Consider the following 22,924-nt stretch of genomic DNA (forward strand, 5'->3'; position numbering starts at 1 on the left):
AAAATTAAGCCAAGAAATAAAAAAATTTTATTTTCCTTTAAATTAGGAAGTTCTGTTCAAATGAATAGTGAAAGCAACATTAGTTGAGAAGTAGGTCCACCAGAGAACTATAACTCAAGTAGCATTTAATAAAACTACTTAAAATAATAATGACAGCCACCATTCATTAAGTGCTTGCTATATGCCAGATACTGGCTCAAATACTAAATTAAAGGTGAGTTCTAAGGTGTGGGTATGTGGAAGGAATATAAAAGCATTTTTTAATAATAAATGATTATAATTCTTGGGATGAAATTTTTCAATTAAGAACTTTTTTTATAAAACCAAAGTATGACAATTAATATTATACATTTGGGAATCCTAAATAATAAAGAAATGGAGAATTGGAGCTATGTATTTGGAAATATGTTCTAAGCACAATAAATATGTATGACATAGACTGCTATTCTGAGTTTTATTATTTTATTATTCACTGTAATGAGGTAGTTCAAGATAGATTTATATTTGTGTATGTGTCATAGCTAAAGTTTAAACTCATTCTAGCAGATATTACTCAGCCATAAAAAAGAACAAAATATAATGCCATCTGCAGCAACATGGATCGATCCAGCAATTGTCATACTGAGTGAAGTCAGACACAGAAAGACAAATATCATATGATATCCCTTATATGTGGAATCTAAATAAAAAGTGTACAAATGAACTTATTTACAAAACCAAAGTAGAGTCGTGGATGTAGAAAACAAACTTATGGTTATGAGGGGATAAGGGGTTGGGGGGGGAGGGAAAAACTGGGAGATTGGGATTGACATATACTCACTACTATATATAAATTAGATAACTAATAAGAACCTGCTGTATAACACAGGGAACTCTACTCAATACTCTGTAATGATCTATATGGGAAAAGAATCTAAAAAAAAAAGAAAGAGTAGACATATGTATATATATAACTGATTCACTTTGTTGTACACCTGAAACTAACACAACATTGTAAATCAACTATACTCCAATAAAATTGTTTTTAAGTTAGAAGAAAAAAAAGAATATAATAATAATGGTTATATAATAATGAATCCAACCTGGCTTATATTTGTCTTTATACCCACACAATTGTAAAACATTATTTTTAATATTTTTTGGAGGAAGGGGCCCATGAAGGCCCCATGAAAGACATATGCGACCTTGGTCTGATTCTTCCCATCCCATACCCCATGAGCATGGTAAGGGCTTCACTGTGGAGTAATGCGAGTTGCTCCACAACCCTCACATTTTGGAATCAAGAACAGCTTTAGCTAGCTTAAAGAAAGCCTCAAATTATCTGCTTTTTTTGCTTCCCATATTACCAAAGTACCTAAAATCTGAATTAGGTATTTTACACAGGAACAATGCTCTTCCTGATTGTTTTGTAGAAAAGCACATATACGCTTTAAAGTAATTGTCTCTGGACCTCCCATTTGAGCTTATACAGAAAGGGTGAATTACAAATAACAAATAGAAAATAGATTGTAAGCATGTTTTAAATATTTGAGTCAATTAGAATTTTTCACGTCTTGCAGAATGTGGGATTTACGTGAATATAGAGATAATAAATAATAAAGCATATATCTAGGAGAAAATTTTTGTTTTCCCACAACACTCATGGTTGGCTTGTTAAATTCTGACGTACATCATCAATGTCCCAAGCTTCCTGATAATGTTGTAGAAGTTTATATAAATGTTAAGTGCACCTTTCTTAAATGTTCCAGATATTAAATAACTCATTGAGGTAAAATATCACTTCTGCATGATTTTCCCCCTGACAACCCCAGGCTGATTAGAAGTTCTTTAGTCTGTGCTTCTCTGGAAAATATACTGGTAGCAACATTTAGTAAACTGTTACTAAGTTATCATTGTTACTGTAAACTTATTTGTGTGAGGATACATGTGTTTTATTGAATCATAAAAAGCTACGTGAAGTCAAGAAAAGTTGGCACTACCTAGCATATCACAGGCACTCAAAAATATTTGCTGACTAACTGAATAAGTAAATGAATATTTTAGATTGAAAAAGGTCTCCAGTCTATAACCAGATCTATAGGAAGTCATATAACCTAAAGATGCCTCATTCCCAATCACGATGATATAAATGATGGTGACACCAATGTCAGTCCCTCAAGTCATTTGGCCATTCTAACAAGTCCAAGAGGAAGGAACTGACCTCAGCTTTCTCTGCCAATCAGCACCACAGTGGATACAGACCCAGCTATGTAGCTAAAACATTTAGCCTCATTACACAGCTATTTACAAATGAGCTATTTACAGCTCATTACAAATACCTATGACTGACTGTAAAACGAAATTCTATATGAGGAAGATCAGCAAGTTGCATTCCCCATCAAAACAGTTTCAAGTAACTAATTTATTAATTGTCCATTTAAAAAAACAAGTATTGGGCTTCCCTGGTGGCGCTATGGTTAAGAATCTCCCTGCCAATGCAGGGGACATGGGTTCAAGCCCTGGTCCAGGAAAATCCCACATGCCATGGAGCAACTAAGCCCATGCGCCGCAGCTACTGAGCCTGCATGCCACAGCTACTGAAGCCCATGTGCCTAGGGCCCATGCTAGCAACAAGAGAAGCCACCACAATGGAAGCCTGCACACCGCAAAAAAAAGTAGCCCCCGCTCACTGCAACTAGAGGAAGCCAGTGCACAGCAATGAAGACCCAATGCAGCCAAAAATAAATAAATAAAATTTATAAATATTTATATATAATCTATATAGTATTTGTGTCCAAAATATTCAATCCAAATAGATTTAGGTGCTGGACTGGACTTTTCCAAAATTCAATATAATGAAAAACTATTCTAAATCTAAAAGAAAATAAAGGGATTAAAAGCCAAACACAATGTGTGAACATTGGTTAAATATTGTACCAAAAATAAAAACAAGCTCTGAGACATGAGACATGGAGACAATTGAGAAAACTGAAAAATGGAATGTATGTTACTTATTCATCAATGTTACATTTCTTAGGTGTAGTGATGATGTTGTAGTTAAGTAGGAGAATGTCCTTGTTCTTAGGAGATCGGTACTGAAATATTTGGGGTGGAATAGGGAGGGTGGGAGGGAGATGCAAGAGGAAGGGGATATGGGAATATATGTATACATATAGCTGATTCACTTTGTTATACAGCAGAAACTAACACAACATTGTAAAGCAGTTATACTCCAATAAAGATGTTTAAAAAAATATTTGGGGGTAAGAGTCATGATGTCTACAACTTACTTTCAAATATCCTAATGACAACAAAAAGTGTATGTGTGTGCATGTGTGTGGGTGTGTGCTGGTGGCAGTGAGGGGAAGGAGAGGAGGCAAATGTGGCAAAATGGTAATAATTGTAGAATTTAGGTGAAAGGTATTCGGGTGTTTTACTTTTTTTGTAAAATCCAATATTTTCAAAATTAAAAGTTAGAGGAAAATGTAAAAAAGAATAATGTTATAGAGAAAGGTTTAAAGACAGAAAAGGTATCTATGATTACAATATTATGTTTTAAGAGCAGGTTCAAAGTAATGCACACCATAGTTCTGTTTGGGAATATATGGATGAATATACATTAATGTATTAATAGAGGTCACTGAATTGGAGTCCTCTAAATTGTACAGCTTGGCAGTCTGGAGTGTTTATCTCTGGATTGTCCAATTACAGTCACTTCTATTTTCTTATTTTTATTTATAAAAAATTGCTTATTTTATCCATATACATTCACATATATGTACAAATTATTTTAAAAGAGTGAGAATGAACTTATCAAAACCTTGCAACAATATATTCTGTTGGAAACTTGTCCCTGTCAAAACTGGTTAATCTATTGTTTACACTATTAAGATTATACCAGTGACTGGATATAAATAAATCATTTTATTTGAAAAAGAAAAACATGATGACAATAATTCTAGACTCTTAAATTGGCACTGGGGATATGAAAGTATTGCCCCAGAGGGCATAACTAATGACCTATGGGTGCGAACTACATTGAGACAGATTTCAGCTCATTATGAGACTGAACGTTGCAATGAATGTGTCCAACAAGGGAACAGACTGAACCATGAAATAATTGCTTATCAAAATAGCTTAACCACCTGTCAGAGATGATTAGAAGGAGGGATAGGGTATTAGATATACTCTAATCCAGCCTTTGGTCTCTAACAAGTTCATAGTCAAAAATAAAGAAAATAGGGACTTCCCTGATGGTCCAGTGGTAAAGAATTTGCCTTCCAATGCAGGTGATGCGGGTTCGATCCCTGGTCGGGGAACTAAGATCCCACATGCTGTGAGGCAACTAAGCCCACTTGCCACAACTACTGAGCTTGCACGCCTCAACTAGAGAGCCCACATGTTGCCAGCTACAGAGCCCCTGCACCCTGGAGCCTGCATGCCATAACTAGAGAAGAGAAAACCCGCACGCCACAACTAGAGAGAAGCCTGCACACCTCAACGAAGAGCCCACACACTACAACAAAAGATCCCGCATGCCTCAATGAAGATCCCATGTGCCACAACTAAGACCCAATGCAGCCATAAAAAAAATAATTAATTAAAGTTTTAAAAATAATAAAGAAAATAGCAGTAATAAACTGAATACATTTCCATTGAAGGAAAAGCTACACAATGTTGCTGACTAATAAGACATAAGACGAGATTAATACTCTCTGGTCAGGATGCTGTATTTTTAAAAATTGGAATACTATTAACACTGTTCAGCTAGACCAATTACTCAACCAAAAACAAAGTGTGTTACTTGCCATCATGAATCCAAATTATTTCTAAACATATGAACTTAGTCTTAAGTGTTGGTGTATTCATACAATGGAATACTGTTTTAAAAGTAAAAATGAAGAGGAACAAACTACTGATATATACAACCATATGGATATATGTCAAAAAAAACCTTATGCTGAGTGAAAGAAGCAAGACACAAGAATACATGCTGTATGATTTCATTTATATCGATTTCAAAAACAGGCAAAACCAATCTGTTAGAAATCAGAAGGTGGTTGTGTAGAACACAGGGAGGATGAATAAAAAGGGGCACAAGGGAAATTTCTCAGGTAATAGAAACGTTCTAACTCGTGCTTTTTGGTGGTAATTACACGTTTACATACAGCCTTTAAAGTTCATCAAATGGAACACTTAAGATCTGTGTGGTTTTTGTTTATAAATTACACCTCTGTGAAATTAAAATAAATATTAAAAAATCATATTTGCTTTGTGTCACCTAAAGAACTCAATACTTACCAAGTGATTTCTTTTTACTGCAGAACATTATTGCACCTGATTTTTTTTCACCAGGCCTCAACAGCTGGCCTACATAAGAAAACAAGAAATGTACACAACATTAGTATTTGAGAAATGCTCATTAACCATAAATTGCCATCATTCAGCTTTCTTCCTAGTCAAATCTAGATGACTAGGAAGTCATTAACACAGTAAGGAATAATAGACTCCATTTATGAGACTTAAATCTAACAAGATAATAATAATTCTATAACTCACAGACATAGAAAACAAACTTATGGTTACCAAAGGAGAAAGGGGAAATGGATAAATTAGGAGTTTGGGATTAAAATATACACACTACTATATATAAAATATATAACCAACAAGGACCTGCTGTATAGTACAGGAACTATATTCAATATCTTGTAATAACCTCTAATGGAAAAGAATCTAAAAAAGAATATATATATATATATATATATATATATCTGAATCACTTTGCTGTACACCTGAAAGTAACACACCATTTTAAATCAATTATATTTCAATTTAAAAAATTTTTAAGGAAACAAATAATTCTATACAAAAATTATCTATTTGTATTATGGCGGCTATATGGAACAATGGAAGGTAAGCACAAGTGTAATATTCAATTTGGCATTAAAATGGAGCCAAATTTTCTAACATATCCAAAACCCTGTGAATCAGAATATCTCAGAGATGACACTCCATTACCTGCCTTTTATTCAAGTACCAAAAGTAATTCCTTCCCAAAACAGTCACCCAAGTGCAAGAAGTGCAGAGTCCCATACAGAATTAATTGAACAAGGAACACGCCAAGACACATAGTAATCAAACTGACAAAAACTAAAGACAAAGAGAAAATATCCAAGGCAACAAAGGAAAAGCAACAAATAACGTACAAGGGAATCCCCATGAGACTATGAGCTGATTTTTCAGCAGAAACTCTACAGGCCAGAAGGGAGTGGAATGATACATTTAAAGTGATGAAAGGGAAAAACTGACAACCAAGAATACTCTACCCAGCATGTCTCTCATTCAGAATTGATGGAGAAATCAAAAGCTTTACAGACAAACAAAAGCTAGAAGAATTCAGCACCACCAAATGCTAAAGGAACTCTTTCAATAGAAGAGGCAACAGCTAGAAACAGGAAAATTACAAAATGGTAAAGCTCACCAGTACAGGTGAACATACAGTAAGGGTAGGAAATCATCTATACACAAATATGGTATCAAAACAGTAATTGTGAGAGAAGGAGAGCAAAAATGCAGGATATTTGAGATGCATTTGAAATTAAGAGACCAGCAACTTAAAACAATCATGTATACATATAGACTGCTATATCAGAACCACATGGTAACCACAAATGAAAAATCTAAAATAGATATACACATAAAAAAGAAAAAGAATCCAAACACAACAATATAATCATCAAATCACAAGAGAGGGGAACAAAAGAGAAAAGGAATAAAAGACCTACAAAAACAAATCCAAAATATTTTTTTAAATGGCAATAAGAACATACATATCAATAATTAACTTAACTGTAAATGGATTAAATGCTCAAACCAAAAGAAATAGACTGGCTGAATGAATACAAAAATAAGACCCATATATATGTTGTCTATAAAAGACCCACTTCAGATCTAGAGACACAAACAGACTGAAAGTGAGGGGATGGAAAAAGGCATTCCATGCAAATGGAAATCAAAAGAAAGCTGGAGCAGCAATACTCATATCAGACAAAATAGAGTTTAAAATAAAGACTGTTACAATAGACAAATGACACTACATAATGATCAAGGGCTCAACTGAAGAAGATATAACAATTATAAATATATATGCACTCAACAGAGGAACACCTCAATACATAAGGCAAATGTTAACAGACATAAAGGAGAAATCGACCACAATACAATAATAGAGGGGAACTGTAGCACTCCACTTATATCAATGGACAGATCATCGAGACAGGAAATCAATAAGGAAACTCAGGCCTTAAATGACACATTAGAACACATGGACTTAATTGATATTTATAGAGTGCTCCATCCAAAAGCAGAAGAATACACCTTCTTTTCAAGTGTACATGGAACATTATCCAGAACAGATCACATGCTGGGCCACAAAGGAAGCCTTTAAGAAAACTGAAATCATATCAAGCATCTTTTCCGACCACTACACTATGAGATTAGAGATCAATTACAAGAAAAAAATGCAAAAACACAAACACGTAGAGGCTAAACAATATGCTATGAAACAACTGATGGATCACTGAAGAAATCAAAGAGGAAATAAAAAGAATACCTAGAGACAAATGAAAATGAAAACACAACAACCCAAAACCTATGGGATGTGGCAAAAGCAGTTCTTAGATGGAAGTTTATAGTGATACAAGCTTACTTCAGGAAACAAGAAAAATCTCAAACAAACAACTTTACCTTACACCTAAAGTGACTAGAGAAAGAAGAACACATAAAACCCAAAGTTAGCAGAAGGAAAGAAATCACAAAGATCAGAGCAGAAATAAATGAAATAGAGACAAAGAAAAAAATAGCAAAGACCAATAAACTAAGAGTTGAAAAGATAAACAAAATTGATAACACTTTAGCCAGAGTCATTGAGAAAAAAAGGGAGAGGGCCCAAATCAATAAAATCAGAAATGAAAAGGAGAAATTACAACTGACACCACAGAAATTCAAAGGATCATAAGAGACTACTACAAGCAACAATACACCAATGAAAAGTACAACCTAGAAGAAATGGGCAAATTCTTAGAATGGTACAATCTCCCAAGACTGAACCAGTAAGAAATAGAAAATATGACTAGACCAATTGTATGTATTGAAATTGAATCTGTGATGAAAAACTCCCAACAAACAAAAGTCATGGAATAGATGGCTTCACAGGTGAATTCTATCAAACATTTAGAGAAGAGCTAACACTTAACGTTCTGAAACTATTTCAAAAAACTGCAGAGGAAGGAACACTCCCAAATTCATTCTATGTGGCCACCATCATCCTGATACCAAATCCAGACAAAGCTACCATCAAAAAGAGAAAATTACAGGTCAATATCACTGATGAACATAGACATAAAAATCCTTAACAAATACCAGCAAACCAAACCCAGTAATACATTAAAAGGATCATACACCATGATCAAGAGGGATTTATCCCAAGGATGCAAGGACTTTTTAATATCTGCAAATCAATCAGTGTGATGTACCACATTAACAAATTGAAGAATAAAAACCATATGATCATCTCAATAGATGCAGAAAAAGCTTTTGACAAAATTCAACACCTATTTCTGATAAAAACCCTCCAGAATGTGGGCACAGAGGGAACCTACCTCAATATAATAAAGACCATATACCACAAACCTACAGCTAACATCATACTCAATGGTGAAAAAATGAAAGCATTTCCTCTAAGATCAAGAAAAAGACAAGGATGTCCACTCTCATCACTTTTATTCAACATAGTTTTGAAAGTCCTAGCCACAGCAATCAGAGAAGAAAAATAAATAAAGGGAATACAAATTGGAAAAGTAGTAAAACTGTCACTGTTTGCAGATGACATGAAACTATACATTGAAAATCCTAAAGATGCTACCAGAAAACTACTAGAGCTCATCAATGAATTCAGTAAATTTGCAGGAAAAGAAATTAATACACAGAAATCTGGTGCAATCCTATACACTAATAATGAAAGATCAGAAAGAAAAATTAAGAAAATCCCATTTACCATCGCATTAAAAAGTATAAAATACTTAGGAATAAACCTACCTAACAAGGCAAAAGACCTGTACTCCAAAAACTGTAAGATGCTGATGAAAGAAATCAAAGGAGACATAAACAGCTAGAAAGATATACCATGTTCTTGAATTGGAAGAATCAATACTGTCAAAATGACCATACTACCCAAGGCAGTTTACAAACTCAATTCAATCCTTATCAAATTATCAAAGGCATTTTTCACAGAACTAGAAGCAAAATTTTTTAAATTTGTATGGAAACATGAAAGATCTCAAATAGTGAAACCAATCTTGAGAAAGAAAAGCAGTTGGAGGAATCAGGCTCCCTGGCTTAAGACTATAGTACAAAGCTACAGTAATCAGGACAATATGGTACTGGCTCAAAAACAGAGATATAGATCACTGAAACAGGATAAAAAGCCCAGAAATAAACCGACTCACCTATGGTCAATTAATCTATGACAAAGGAGGTAAGAATACAATGGAGAAAAGACAGTCTTCAATAAGTGGTGCTGGGAAAACTGAACAGCTACATGTAAAAGAATGAAATTAGAGCATTCTCTAACATCATACACAAAACTAAACTCAAAATTGATTAAAGATGTAAATGTAAGGGCCAGATCCTATAAAACTCTTAGAGGAAAACATAGGCAGAACACTCTGACATAAATTGCATCAATATCAATATATATATATATTCTTTTTCAGATTCTTTTCCCTTATAGATTGTTACATACTATTGAGTATAGTTCCCTGTACTATACAGTAGGTCCTTGTTGGCTATCTATTTTACACATAGTAGTGTGTATATGTTAATGCCAGCCTCCTAATATAATCCTTCTCCCACCCTCTCTCCTATTTGGCAGCCATAAGTTTGTTTTCTGTGTCTGTGAGTCTCTTTCTGTTTGGAAATAAGATCATTTGTGTCTTTTTTTTCTTTTAGATGCCACAAAGAATTGATGTCATATGATATTTGTATTTCACTGTCTGGCTTACTTTACTTAGTAAGATAATAGGGAAGGGAAACATAAGCAAAAAATGGAATTACATCAAACTAAAAAGCTTTTGCACAGTGGAAGAAACTATCAACAAAACAAAAAGGCTACCTACTGCACTGGAGAAGATATTTGTAAATGATATATCTGATAAGGGGTTAATATCCAAAATATACAAAGAACTCATACAACTCAACATCAAAAAAAAAAAAAAAAAACCCATTAAAAAGTGGTCAGAAGACCCGAAGAGACATTTTTCCAAAGAAGACATACAGATGGCAAACAGACACATGAAAAGATGCTCAACATCATGAATCAGCAGGGTAATGCAAATCAAAACTACAGTGAGGGACTTCCCTTGTGGATCAGTGGTTAAGACTCCGCCTGCCAATGCAGGGCACATGCGTTCGAGCCCCGTTCTGGGAAGATACCACATGCCACGGAACAACTAAGCCCATGTGCTATTAGCTACTGAGCCTGCGCTCTAGACCCTGCAAGCCACAACTGCTGAGCCCATGTGCTGTAGCTACTGAAGCCCATGCTCTGCAACAAGAGAAGCCACCGCAATGAGGAGCCTGCACACTGCAACGAAGAGTAACCCCCGCTCAGCGCAACTAGAGAAAGCCTGTGCGCAGCAACGAAGACCCAATGTAGCCAAAAATAAATAAATAAAAATAAATTTATTTTTTAAAAAAGACATAAAGCACCCTTATGTTCATCACAGCATTATTTACAATACCCACGATATGGAAGCAACCTAAGTGCCCATTGATAGATGAATGGATAACGAAGATGTAATGTATATATGCAATGGAATACTATTCAGCCATAAAAAAGAATGAAATCTTGCCAGTTTTGACAATATAGAAGGACCTAGAGGGTATTACGCTAAGTGAAATAAGACAAATACTGTATGATTTCACTTACTGGGCAACACAAATGAACAAATATAATGAAACAGAAACAGACTCATAGGTACAGAGAACAAACAGATAGTTGTGGGGGAGAGGGGCAAGGGGAGGGAGGATGAGTGAAATAGGGAGATTAAGAGGTATAAACTTCCAGTGACAAAATGAGTCATGAGGATGAAATGTACTGTGTGGGGAATATAGTCAATAGTAATATAATATCTCTGCATGGTGATAGATGGTAACTAGACTTATCATGGTGATCATTTTGTAATGTACAGAAATATGCAATCACTGTGCTGTGCACCAGGAACCAACACAGTGTTGTAGGTCAATTATACTTCAAAAAACAAACAACGGGGTCTTCCCTGGTGGCGCAGTGGTTGGGAGTCCGCCTGCCGATGCAGGGGACACGGGTTCATGCCCCGGTCCGGGAGGATCCCACATGCCGCGGGGCGGCTGGGCCCGTGAGCCATGGCCGCTGAGCCTGCGCGTCCGGAGCCTGTGCCCCGCAGCAGGAGAGGCTGCAACAGTGAGAGGCCTGCGAACCGCAAAAAAACAACAAACAAAAACAAAAAAAACAACGAACTCTCAGAAAAAGAGATCAGATTTGTGATTACCAGAGGCAGGGGGTGGGAGGAGGGGGAATTGGATAAAAGTGATTAAAATGTACAAATTTCCAGTTAGAAGATAGTAAGTACTAGGGATGTAACATACAACATGATTCATATAATTAACACTGATGTGTGTTATATATAAAAGTCATGAAGAGAATAAATCCTGAGTTCTCATCACAAGAAAAACAACTTTTCAAAATTTTTTTATCTAATATGAGATGATGGACGTTCACTAAATTTACTGTAGTAATCATTCCATGATGTGGGTCAAATCATTATGCTATACACCTTAAACTTATACAGTGCTGTATGTTAATTATTTCTCAATAAAACTGGAAGAAAAAAAGTTATTTAGAAATAAATAAATAGGGGGCAGAAATAATGTCATTATTATCTTTTATTTTTTTCCCTACATGTCTAATTTCCTTCACGTGGTAAACTCTATTAAGGATTTAGAGTGAATAAATAAAGGGCAAACAAATAACTTCAACATTTAGAACCCAAAGGACCATGGAAATGAACTGAAGCACCTTCGCAAACACATGACAAGGTAGGCAGAGGTTCTGAATTCATACTCTTTAGGTTAGAAAGAGAAATGACTTGTTTGTTCCTGCTCAAAGACGTGGTGTGGCAGGATGCATTAAACACCCATGAAAGAAGAAGCTGGTCAGTCATATGGAGACCAGAAAAGAGGAAGAACAGCACTTATGGCTTAGCAGTTACAAGAAAGGAGGATGCAGAGGAATTTCATCAACACCTACTGTTGCATTACAAATTTCTAGTGTCTAAAAGGCCTGAAACCATCAATATTTCTCCCTGTTGTGCTCCCAGATTCATGAGTTCCCTTCCACCACCTCCAGGAAAAGCAGCAGCCCACTGAGGGAATAGCCACCCCTGGGGTGCCCCTGACAAGTAGGGCCATCAACACTTTGTAAAACCCACTGCTTTTCCAGGAACCAGTCACTAAAACTGATGAATCCAACAAGATGGGAGTACTACTGCCAGGTGCTGCTAGAAGCAGGGATAGGTCCTCAAATATAACCCATCAATAACTCTTCTGTTCTTCTTCCCATGCCTTCTACCAACTGCCACCAAGGCTGCCTAAAACAATCCCCCCCGCCCCCTCCTCACTGCTCCCCCTACCCCAGTCTTAGGCAGCAGATGCCTCTAGGACATGCCTGCTGACCCTGCATTCCTTCTAACAGGTTTCCCCGCTCCAGCCTTGGCCACCCATAGACCAGGGTCCACACTGAAGCCACAGTGATCTTTATAAAAATTAAACGGCATCATATCACACCCCTGCTTAAAACCCTTCAATAACATCCCACCGGCCTTAGAAAAAAGATCAAATTGCAGCATGACTCCTTGGCCCCTCTGCAACCTGGTCCCTGCTAGTCTTTCTACCCTGATTTCTCATCACTCTCCTTACAGCCCCCATTCTTCCTTGCACCCCCCCCCCATGTCTATACTACAGAAATAACTCAGCTTCTTTCTATTTGAGGGCCTTGACACATGCTCTTCCCTCTGCCTGTCATAATCTAACCCCATCGCCAGCCCCTTCACCTGACTTGTACTCATCTTTTCAATATCAACTCATACATCACTTCCTCTAGGAGTTCTCCCCTGGTCCCCCAAATCAGAGGTAAGAGCACCTCCTATGTGCTCCCATAGAATCCAGAACTTCCAATTTCAGAGCCCTTATCATTCTAGAATGTATTTGCCTATTATATTGGCTGTTTTCCCATTAGTCTACAAACTCCAGTGGGGCAGAGACCCGATCTGTGTTGTCCATAGTTGTATCTTCAGTGTCAAATGCACGCCTGGCATGTGGCAGTGCTCAATAAAAATTTGCTAAATGAAAGAATGATTAATGTTCTCAGTGTCTATGAGGAATGAAGCAAGGGCTTCCAGATGCTAAAAGGCATTTCCCTTTTAGCAACTATCCCTTCCCAGACCCCAACCCCAAGTTCAAGAACATCTTAGATCTTCCCAAACTGGGAACCGTCATGGCTTTCTTAGCTGCTCCCTACCTCTGGCTGGTCCCTATCATCCTGTGCATCCCCCACCTCCAGCCTAGGAAGAACCTCAAAAAATGAGAAGTATTTGGTTAGCAATAGGAAGAGTGTTGCAGGCAAACTGAACAGCACAAGAAAGGAGGAGGAATTTGCAAATCTTGGGGTAGAAGGGCAAGAGGAGGCACTCTGGCTCTAAAAGAAGATGCACAGAAAGGATTTTTTGAGGAAAAGCCTTTCTGTGAGAAATAACATGGACAAAAGCGGGTTTTTTTATCCATGAGGGACTATCTTTGTTCCAACAAATAGTCACAACCGATACAAAATGGCAACATGGAGAAGGATGAATGGATTCTGTGACAATGACACCTTGATCTGGTGGCCCCATCTGGCCAGAGGGTTAAGGCTCATCAGCAAGTTCTAAGCCAACTAGTTAGGGCTTGAAAACTCTCTCTGGAGACTAAGTAAACATCTTTTGTTTTCATGGGCTCAGAGTCCCTCGAGCTGGTGAAAAGAATGATTCTTTAAGTAGGATGGCAAAAGGGACTCTCCACCCTGACAGGTAGCAATGAGAATGCAGGCAGAAGAAAGAAACTCAATCTCTCAGGAAGTTATTAGGAGTACCGGCCACTGGCCAACGTTTTCTTTCTTTCTCCTTATTGGTTTGCTAGATTGCTTTGAGGGATTAGCACTAACAGACAGCCAGAACAAAGGATGAACTTAAATATATATTTGTGTAATATAAAGGTAACTAAAGAGAAAATATCCATGTAAACCCTTCTGTCTCTTATTTTAGATCTTCCTATAAGCACTTTTCACTTTAAAAGCCCCTAGACAATTAAACATAAAGCAAAACCATATCCTTCCTAAAATTACCTTTAAACCATCCAATTATTTGCTTTTAATTTCTCTAATACCATCTTCCAAAGTATCTTTGAAAGCTTTTATCTTTAAAATAATGAATAAATCCATTTTTTAACTTTAGCCATTTTTATTTTTGTAGAAAATATTCTCTATTTCATATTTAATCCAGAGTGATAATATAATTACTGTTGTACGAATTAAACAATATTTCTCTAAGGTTTGTGAAAAGTGTTTCTTATTAATGATCTTATTCAAGTGTTTTTACTCTCTAAGGCATGTGGTTACAACAAAAACTAAGGATTCAAGTCCATGTTTCCTACAATCCAATCTTTTCCTTTTAAAAGCAGCAACCCAGGTATATTTAATGGAGGATTCATATTAATGTAGCAGATTCTAGTGTAAATTTTAGGAAGTAAAACTCTGTCCTTTTATTGTTGTACACTTATCAATTCACCAAAATACCCCAGCTGACACTCGCTCCACCTCTAAAGGAGGTCAGAGTAAAGAAAAAGCCATCTTTTATTGAACTTTCAGATCAGTGAGCGTCTACGGAAATACACTGAAAAAAAATCAGGTGACAAAGAAGGTTTTGTTAAAACGAAATCTAGCTCTAGAAGTAGGAACTTAGGATTTTGAAATTCAACATTTACAAGTACTGAAGCAAACACTGTTTACATAAAAACATTCCACATTCCTCCTTTTATGAAATCACCCCAAAGCAGAATAAATAGAAAAAGGTAAGTTGCTGAATAGGTTTTATCTTACCCTTGCCTTCATCTTATGCAAGGGATTAAAATGGTGGTTTTCTTGTGTGAAAGTCTTAGTGGGTTTTTACAAGAAAGACAGGTCTGGGGAAAGTAAGAAGAGAGGTAAATGTAACCAAAATAATAGCTAAGTGTTTTACGTATATTAATTCATTTAACTGATCACTTTTTTGGGAAAAGATTGAGAGTGACGCTTGCATGAAGAATTTGGGTTTTTTTACATTTCAAGTTCAGGTTTTGAATCTTGGTCACAGAAAGTAATTCTTCTAATGGAAAAAATGGCAAAGTAAAGAGAAAACTCCAATTTGTTTAGGGAAGATAAGAAGTTGGTTTCAGATACCTTGAGACTGAGGACATAACAAGACATCCAAGTTGGAAATGCTACTTAAGCAGCTACTTAAGCAGCTGTGAGCAGAAGAGTGCATACTGGTCATATTATGATTCCTCAAAGAGGTCCCTACTTATAGTGAAAATGGGTACACCTGGTTGCAGGTGACTCAGCACTTTAAGCCAAGGATTAAAATGGAGATTCTCTTTAATGATCAGAGGCCATTCAACAATCAAGTTATTATACTCAATTCCCCCTGCTCCAATTCCACCATCACCAAGCAACCTACTGATAATAACTTGCTTTCCCCCAGAAGTCTGCCTACAGGGGAAGAATACACCAGTCATGCATGCTGAAGTGAACATTCTGGTCCTCCTGACAGTTATATATTATACATTTTCAATTCATAAATTGTCATTCATCTCACTCTAGATCATCCGTCTCCTGAGCTAATATTAGTCTTCCCCAGAAAGGTAGCTCTGTTTTTGGTTTGCTGTTGACTTATGGTCCAAAGTCTACAGGACATATGACCCACTCTAGCCATAACAAACTCACCAACCAGCAACCAAGGGAACAGCCTGCTGACCTGCTCAAGGGGCAGCAGGATGTGATGGCTGCAAGCTTGTCCTTTGGAGTCAAACAACCTGATCTTGGATTCCTGCTTTTTCTACTAACATTACAGAATCCGGGGCAAGTAAGCTCTCTGGGCCTCAGAACATACCTGGACAGGTTGTTGGGGACAGTGACACATAATGAAAATGCTCGTTAGACAGTTATCTTGAAGGCAGCCCTCTGAACTTCCCCTGTCAAAATGTCTATGTAAACGTTAGGGTGAATTGAGGACAGTGAGTACAACCCCTGTAAGACATTCTGCGGCAAAATAAAGGAGCTAAGTGTGAATGGGTAATGAGGCTTTAAAGAGAAGATGTGCTTACAGTGGGGTGCCAGGGCCATGGCAATAAACTAAGGGGATAGAACCAGTGGGAAGAGAGATTGAAAACGTGAGGGAGAGTGACAGGAAGACAAAGGAATCAGAGGAGATTGGGAAAGAAAGGGAAGAGGTAGGGGCTAGGACAGTGGGGGAAGACACAGGAGGAGGAGTTGAAGCCAGAGAGTAGCGCAGGCAGATTCTTGGCAGCTCTCCTTCCTTGCCCAGAGTGCTGCTCAGGGAGCGCCCCTCGGCCCGGCTTCAACTCAGGGTCAAGGGAGGAGCTGGGGTGTCCCCGCAGGGGCATCCTCTACATCCTTTGAGCAGTGGGTCCTCACCAGTTCTCAGGACTCAGGGACAAGATGGGCCAAGGGGGAAAGGTCCCACACAGCTTCAAGGAGCCCAACCCCAGTCCTCAGCCCCTGTGAGGACCTCCTGTCCCCCACCCGTCTATTCTCCAGTCTCCGTGCTGTTCTGCTTGCCTCCCTCTCTCCCCAACTCTGCCTTCTCTTCCTCTTCGGAGACACTGTAATGTACAGGAGAGACTTTTAGGATAACAGATCCCGATCCTAGCTCAGTTTCTTTCTATCTAGTGTTACTTTGACCAAGTTACTTACCCTTCCTAAGATTCAATCCCCGAATCTGTAAAATAGAGGTAATAATTCCTTCCTCTCAGGGCTGTTTCCAGGATAAATATAGATGTAAATACAGCTCACTCCATAAGAATGTGCTTCCTCCCCCTCCTTCCTTCCTCCCCATCTGTCCTCTCTCCTCCTACTCCCTCCCCTTTTCTCTGCTTTCACTCTCAGTTTCCTTCCCCTGTTTCCCTGACTTTCCTTCCTATTTCTCACTAAGGCACTTGCCTCTCAACCCAACCCACCAAGAGGACTGACCCACCAAGAGCGGAGGGGAGGGGAGCTGCCTGGAAGGCTTAGATGAACAATGGAGAACCCATCTGCTGAGTAACAGTGGGGTCTGAGGATGGGAAGTGGGATGGCAGGATTAGGGAATCAGCCCCTTCTCTCCTCCTGCTGCCCTCTACCTTCTCTGGTCCTGCCCCTGCCCCTTTCCTCTTTCTGGCCCTAGGCTCCCAGAGGCTGAAAAGCAAAGCCTCAGTGAGTCTTCCTACCTCTGGACATGGTGACCTTGCAGACATATCTGCTGGCAACGCTGCCTACGAGCCCAGTAATATTCCCCAGGAGCCCCCTGTTCCAGGTCTCTAAGGGATGGGGGGTGGGAGATGGAACACAGCTCTAAGACTCCAGGGAAGGGACATCTTGACGCAAAAGGGAAATCTCAGCCTTGGGAGGTTAGACCAGTGAGGGATAAGCTAAGGAATAAGCCCAGGCCTCAGTCCTACATGTGTGCAGCTCTGAGTGTGATATGAGGGTAGGAGGTATAGATAATGTTTTATTTATTTTTTAACTAATTTTTATTGGAGTATAGTTGCTTTACAATGTTGTGTTCGATTCTGCTGTACAGCAAAGTGAATCAGGTATAGATAATGTTTTAATCATATTGATGGCTGCCAACAGCTGTAGGGCTTACAGAGTATAGATATTGGGCAAAAATAGAAGTAAAAAAATTTAAGCCAGTCTGTGTACGTGTTTGTCAAAGTGATGGTTAGCACAGCCAAATTTATAAACTGCTTACCAATTATATCTAATTACCATGCCTCAACAATAAATTATTCTATTTCCCATATAATGTACATCAGATTCCTTTTGTTGTAAGTTGTCATGTCGACACTGAAGTCTGCTTATATTCTGTTAGGCACGCAGCTGTTACCACAAAATTCTAAAGTGGTGGGAACACTTCTTCCCTTTCTCCTCTTGTTTATGTCCTGCTTATTTTCCAACTTGATCACCTAGTTTCCTTCTCTCTTTCCTTTCTCTTCCTTGCCTCGCCTGCCCTCACTGCCTCTCTTGTGCATTTTCAATGTCCTTCTCCTCATCCTGCCTTTTCTCTCCCAAACACACTTCCCCTGGCTTGGTCATCTTCCTTCCCCTTCTCACTTTCCCATTCCTCCCCCAGCCTGGAGTCAGGGGGCCAGGTTTGGTCCTGTTATCTCTCTACCTCCAGCAAGTTCCCCTCCCTTCTAAGCCCTGGTTTTCTCATCTGTAAACAGAGACAATCAGGGTAACTCATGGGATCATTTAGCAAACTAAATGAGGTCATGCCTGTAAAAAAAAAAAAAAAAAAAAAAAATTAGCACAGTGCCTCCTGCTACAAAGTTAATACTGAAGAAAGGAAAGCTATTATTATTTTTATTTTTCTTAAATGTATTTTTAACTCTACATACGTAGAAAACCTATCAAATTTGAGAGCATCCTTACTGATATTCAATCATCAAACACTCATCAGATGCCTATTCTATGTCAAACCTGGGCTGGGTAGAGGGAGGAAAGGATCATTAGGCCCTATCTCTGTCCTTCAAAAGCCAAGAGTCTGGGGTAGATGAGACCAGATACATAGAAAGTTCATTAGTGCAGGACTATGACAGAAGGAGGGACTGAGAACTATGGAGACAGAGGGAAGGGAGTCACCAAGCCTGCTTTGCAGAGTCAGCTATGAGCTCACAGATGGTAATTCGAAGTCAAGTCCTTTTGAAAAGAAGAGTTTGCTCAGTAAAACAACGTAAGTACAGGCAAAAAGGACAGCAGGTGGAAAGACCAAGTGTTGTGATAGGAAGCAGTGATAGTCATGGCAACCAGATTACAAGGGGCATGGAGGAGTGTAGTGTGATATGGGGCTGGCAAGGTAGATAAGAGATGGATTCTGAAAGAAATCATCATTATCATCATCACTCCCATTCACTTGGTACTTAGCCTCATGCTAAGCACTGACATGTATCATCTCATTTAATCCTCAACAAAATTTTACGGGCAGGGACTATCCCTATTTGATAGATGAGGTGACACAGAGCATTGCCACAATCAAGATTCTGTGGTTGATCCTCAGCTAATGGGGAGGCAGAAGGGCTCTCTCTGCAGAATGGTACACTTAGAATCCAGGCCCCCTTGTCCACTGTCGTTGCTGCCTCATGTCTCTCTACACAAGTGTATGCCGTCAGGGTTTTTAGGAAGGTTTTACTCTCACGACAAGGACTGGCACGGAAAGAAGTGGGGGAGCGGTGACAACAGGCAAGTGGAGCTGGATTCTGGAAATATTCCTGCAGTTGGAATTGACAGACTTTATAAGGGGTCTGTATGCTGGGGTGCAAAACAAGGAGGAATCTGGGATAACTTCCACATTTTCAGCTCAGGACAATGAGAGGAGAGAGGTGCCATTATCGAAAATGACAAATACAGCAGTGAAGGGAGAAGGTGGGAGAGCGGGAGCAGGAACTGATGTGGGAGAATATTAAGTTCAGTTTGAACACACTAGGCTTGAAATGCCTCTTGCTCATGGAAAATATCCTCAGCATGAAAGAGAAAAGACAGACTTGTAGACTTGGATCATCAACATATGAGGAAACATTGAAGTCACGGGGAATGAATGATCTCATTCAAGAAGAACGAGAATGAAGAGAAGTGAGGGGAGGACAGCGGGTGAGGATGAGTCAATAAGAGGACAAGGACAGAGTCCTAGGGAACACCCAACCTCAAAAGAAGGGCTAGAGAAACATGTACTGAAACAAAACGCTGTGGCTTTCCTCCTACGCCCTCTTCTTCAGAGCATCTAGCACAGAGCCTGGCACGGGGTAGGTAGGTGCTCAACAAACCAGCATTGAGTAAAGAAGAGGGGAGAGGAGAAAAAGGTAGCCTCACATTAAAGAAGGACTATGTTTCCAAAAACTCAATGGTCAATAATATTCATTACTGACCAATATAATATTTATATTTAACATTTAACTAGAATTTTATTTGTTAATATTTAGAAAATACGTAAGATTGCTAAGAAGTCAAGTAAGACTTTAGGCATACACTAGAAATGTGGAACATTTGGAGGATACTGTTTTCTTTGACATCATTTCTTGGGAAATCCTGAAAACAAATACTAGCACCTGATTCTTGTACACGCTGTGCAAGCGTCTAGGATACATACATTAAGGAATTTTATTTCAAGGACAGCAACAATTTCTGATTTGCTTTGAAACGATAGGTTAAGTCTTTTCCTACTAAATGAAAATTTCCAATTTACCATGTAAGAAAAAAAATAAAATCCTCCTGAGCACAAAAAAAAAAACCCCGGGGCACAAAAAAAATCACTTGGCCCCTCATTTTTAAAGATGCATGCATGCATGATGAAACAATATAAAAGCATAAGATAGATAAATATAGGTCCAAAAATCCCTCTGAATTCACATTTTGCTGTAAAGGCAAGCAGGGAACAACACAGGCACAAAGGTGGCCGTTCTTGGACACAGGTAATCCCATACACAATACCGTATTTCCTCACCTCCTTTCTAATAAGCTTTCAGCCCCTAATTAATGTTTCTTGCCCATCTCCTTTTTTTCGAAACAGCTAATTGTTAACCAGGGACCTGAGACTCTCTCATGTCTGTCAACAAAACAGCTAGAAGAATCCATTTCTCTGTTCAGACAAATCTCAGTCCTAAAAACATACCCCTCAAGCCTCAGAGGGAGAGCTTAGTGACAAACTGTTATGCCCAAGGCATGAATTGATCATAAAATGAACAATATCTTGAATAGGTGCATCAGATACAAACCCTCCGGGAAAAAACTCAAACCAACTGCTATCAAAGGAAGTGACAAGTACCCACAAACCAAGAAGAAATGGACATTGATGTGACTCCCATTGGCCATGTAATAGGTGATGCTAACAGAAGAAAAATTTGACCTTCAAAGGAAAAAAAGAAAATGCTCTGTTTCCCAAATCCAACTAATTTCCCCAAAAATTACTTTTTAAATGAGAGGAGAATAATTAATACTCTTTGCTAAACTTCAACACACAGCAAATGAAAACAGCAAAGCAAAACAGCAACCTGGAAAAGGAAACCAAAAGCACCAAACAGCCCAGAACTACCTCTCTTCTTCGTCTCACCAACCCTTCAATGCTCCCCAGACTCACCTCAGCCTGGACCTAAGCCTCTCGCCCAAAAGGGAGATTTCCCAGCAGTGCAGCAAGATCAAACAGGTACCCATTCCATGACCATATCAATGAGAACGAGAAAAGCGAGAAAAGCAAGGCTACTCTGAAAGCTCTAGTAATTAACATAGAAAAGAAACTGGGTCTCTAGGGGACATTCTTGAAAACCTGAGATCGACTCCCGGAAAAACACTCTTGACCACTTACCACTACCGGAAGCTGCTAGATGGCAGATCAGAATCAGCATCTCATCAGTAAAAGAGGAAGGTGTTGCAGGAAAGCAGCCTCCCTGCCAGTGAAGAACTGAGGGAGTAAAAACGGTCCTTGGAAAAATACCAAAAGCCCAGAAGAGTTTTTCCTGGAATAGTTGCCTACTGCTGCTACCAGGGCAGAACTGGTTAATCTTGGAGAAACAAAAGGAAGCTCCCTAGAGGCTGTCTTCGCCAGGATGGCTTCTTCTGTGGGAATCAAGAGTTCAGAAGGACAGACGCAGACAACGAAAGGGGTCACCAGCTACAGCTTCTGCTTAGTAAACTTTTATCAGCCCTTGACTGAGGCAGATTAGTAAATATCTTTGGAGTTCCTACCTGTTTTTGCCAGAGATGAAGGAATTAGCAATGTCAATTTTTTTAAAATTATTACAAGGGGAGTTCAACTCTCTTATGGATGAAAGCTAAGCACACTCAAGCAACATGTAATATGCAGAACGATGACTTCTTCTTTCCCAACATCCTTAATTTCAGTTCAGAGGAAACAAACGCTTAACCCTAAGGATGCTGAAGAACAAACACATATGGGAAATAGATTTAAACTTTTTAGTGTCGAATCGCTTTGAGACAGTTCTGGTTTTTAAGATGGGATTAGATGAAAACAAAATATTTTGGTTCATAGCTATTTTTAAAAGAAAGAATTATGCTATTTTTCAATACATCTGAAGCCGTTTATGGATTTTCCAGAAGTTGCATCAGATTTGCTGTTAAGTACTGAAACCAAGTATGTTTTAGTCATGTCTCTCTAACCAGAGCAAGTTGATCCCCTGTGTCAATCCCACTCTCCTGAAACAATGTGGTACTGAGCCCTCAGGTTTCTACAGAGAGAAGGGAGGGACTTTCCCTGCCAGGGCTCCACAGTCACAAAAAAAAAGGACAGATTTCTTGACACAAGAGTGATGGCTTTCTTCCTTGCATGATAAAAAGGACCAAGAACAGCCTATATGAGGAAGAAATCATTTCTTTAAAATATTTACAATGAAAAACTGTTTCGAATTTAAAAAGAATTAAGTATAGCCTCTATGCCATGTTTTAACTTTTCATATTGACAACTATTGTAAGTCTGGTAATTACCTTCGCTGAAGAATATTTAAAGAAATCTACACCTTTTCCTACATTGTTAGTGGGAATAGAAGTTGATAA

General features: G+C 38.5%; 1 protein-coding gene across 9 annotated transcripts in view; it reads right to left on the minus strand.

Moving 5' to 3' along the window:
- Positions 1 to 21,774, minus strand: part of ATP8B4 (ATPase phospholipid transporting 8B4 (putative)) — a 265,509-nt gene extending 243,735 nt beyond the window's left edge. For 4 of the 9 annotated variants that reach the window (XM_073800972.1, XM_073800975.1, XM_073800971.1 and 1 more), the window contains exons 1-2: positions 21,720 to 21,774; positions 5,281 to 5,349 (exon numbers count right to left, since the gene is read on the minus strand). In XM_073800972.1, the coding sequence (XP_073657073.1) occupies positions 5,281 to 5,349; positions 21,720 to 21,759 (109 nt within the window). In that variant the 5' untranslated portion in view covers positions 21,760 to 21,774. Of the gene's footprint in view, positions 1 to 5,280; positions 5,350 to 17,077; positions 17,206 to 21,494; positions 21,561 to 21,719 lie in introns of those variants that run through there. The other 5 variants (XM_033851663.2, XM_073800974.1, XM_033851662.2 and 2 more) reach the window with 5 other exon arrangements.
- Between the last annotated feature and the right edge of the window lie 1,150 nt (positions 21,775 to 22,924).

Source organism: Tursiops truncatus, chromosome 2 (assembly GCF_011762595.2).
Source record: "Tursiops truncatus isolate mTurTru1 chromosome 2, mTurTru1.mat.Y, whole genome shotgun sequence".
Taxonomy (NCBI): domain Eukaryota; kingdom Metazoa; phylum Chordata; class Mammalia; order Artiodactyla; family Delphinidae; genus Tursiops; species Tursiops truncatus.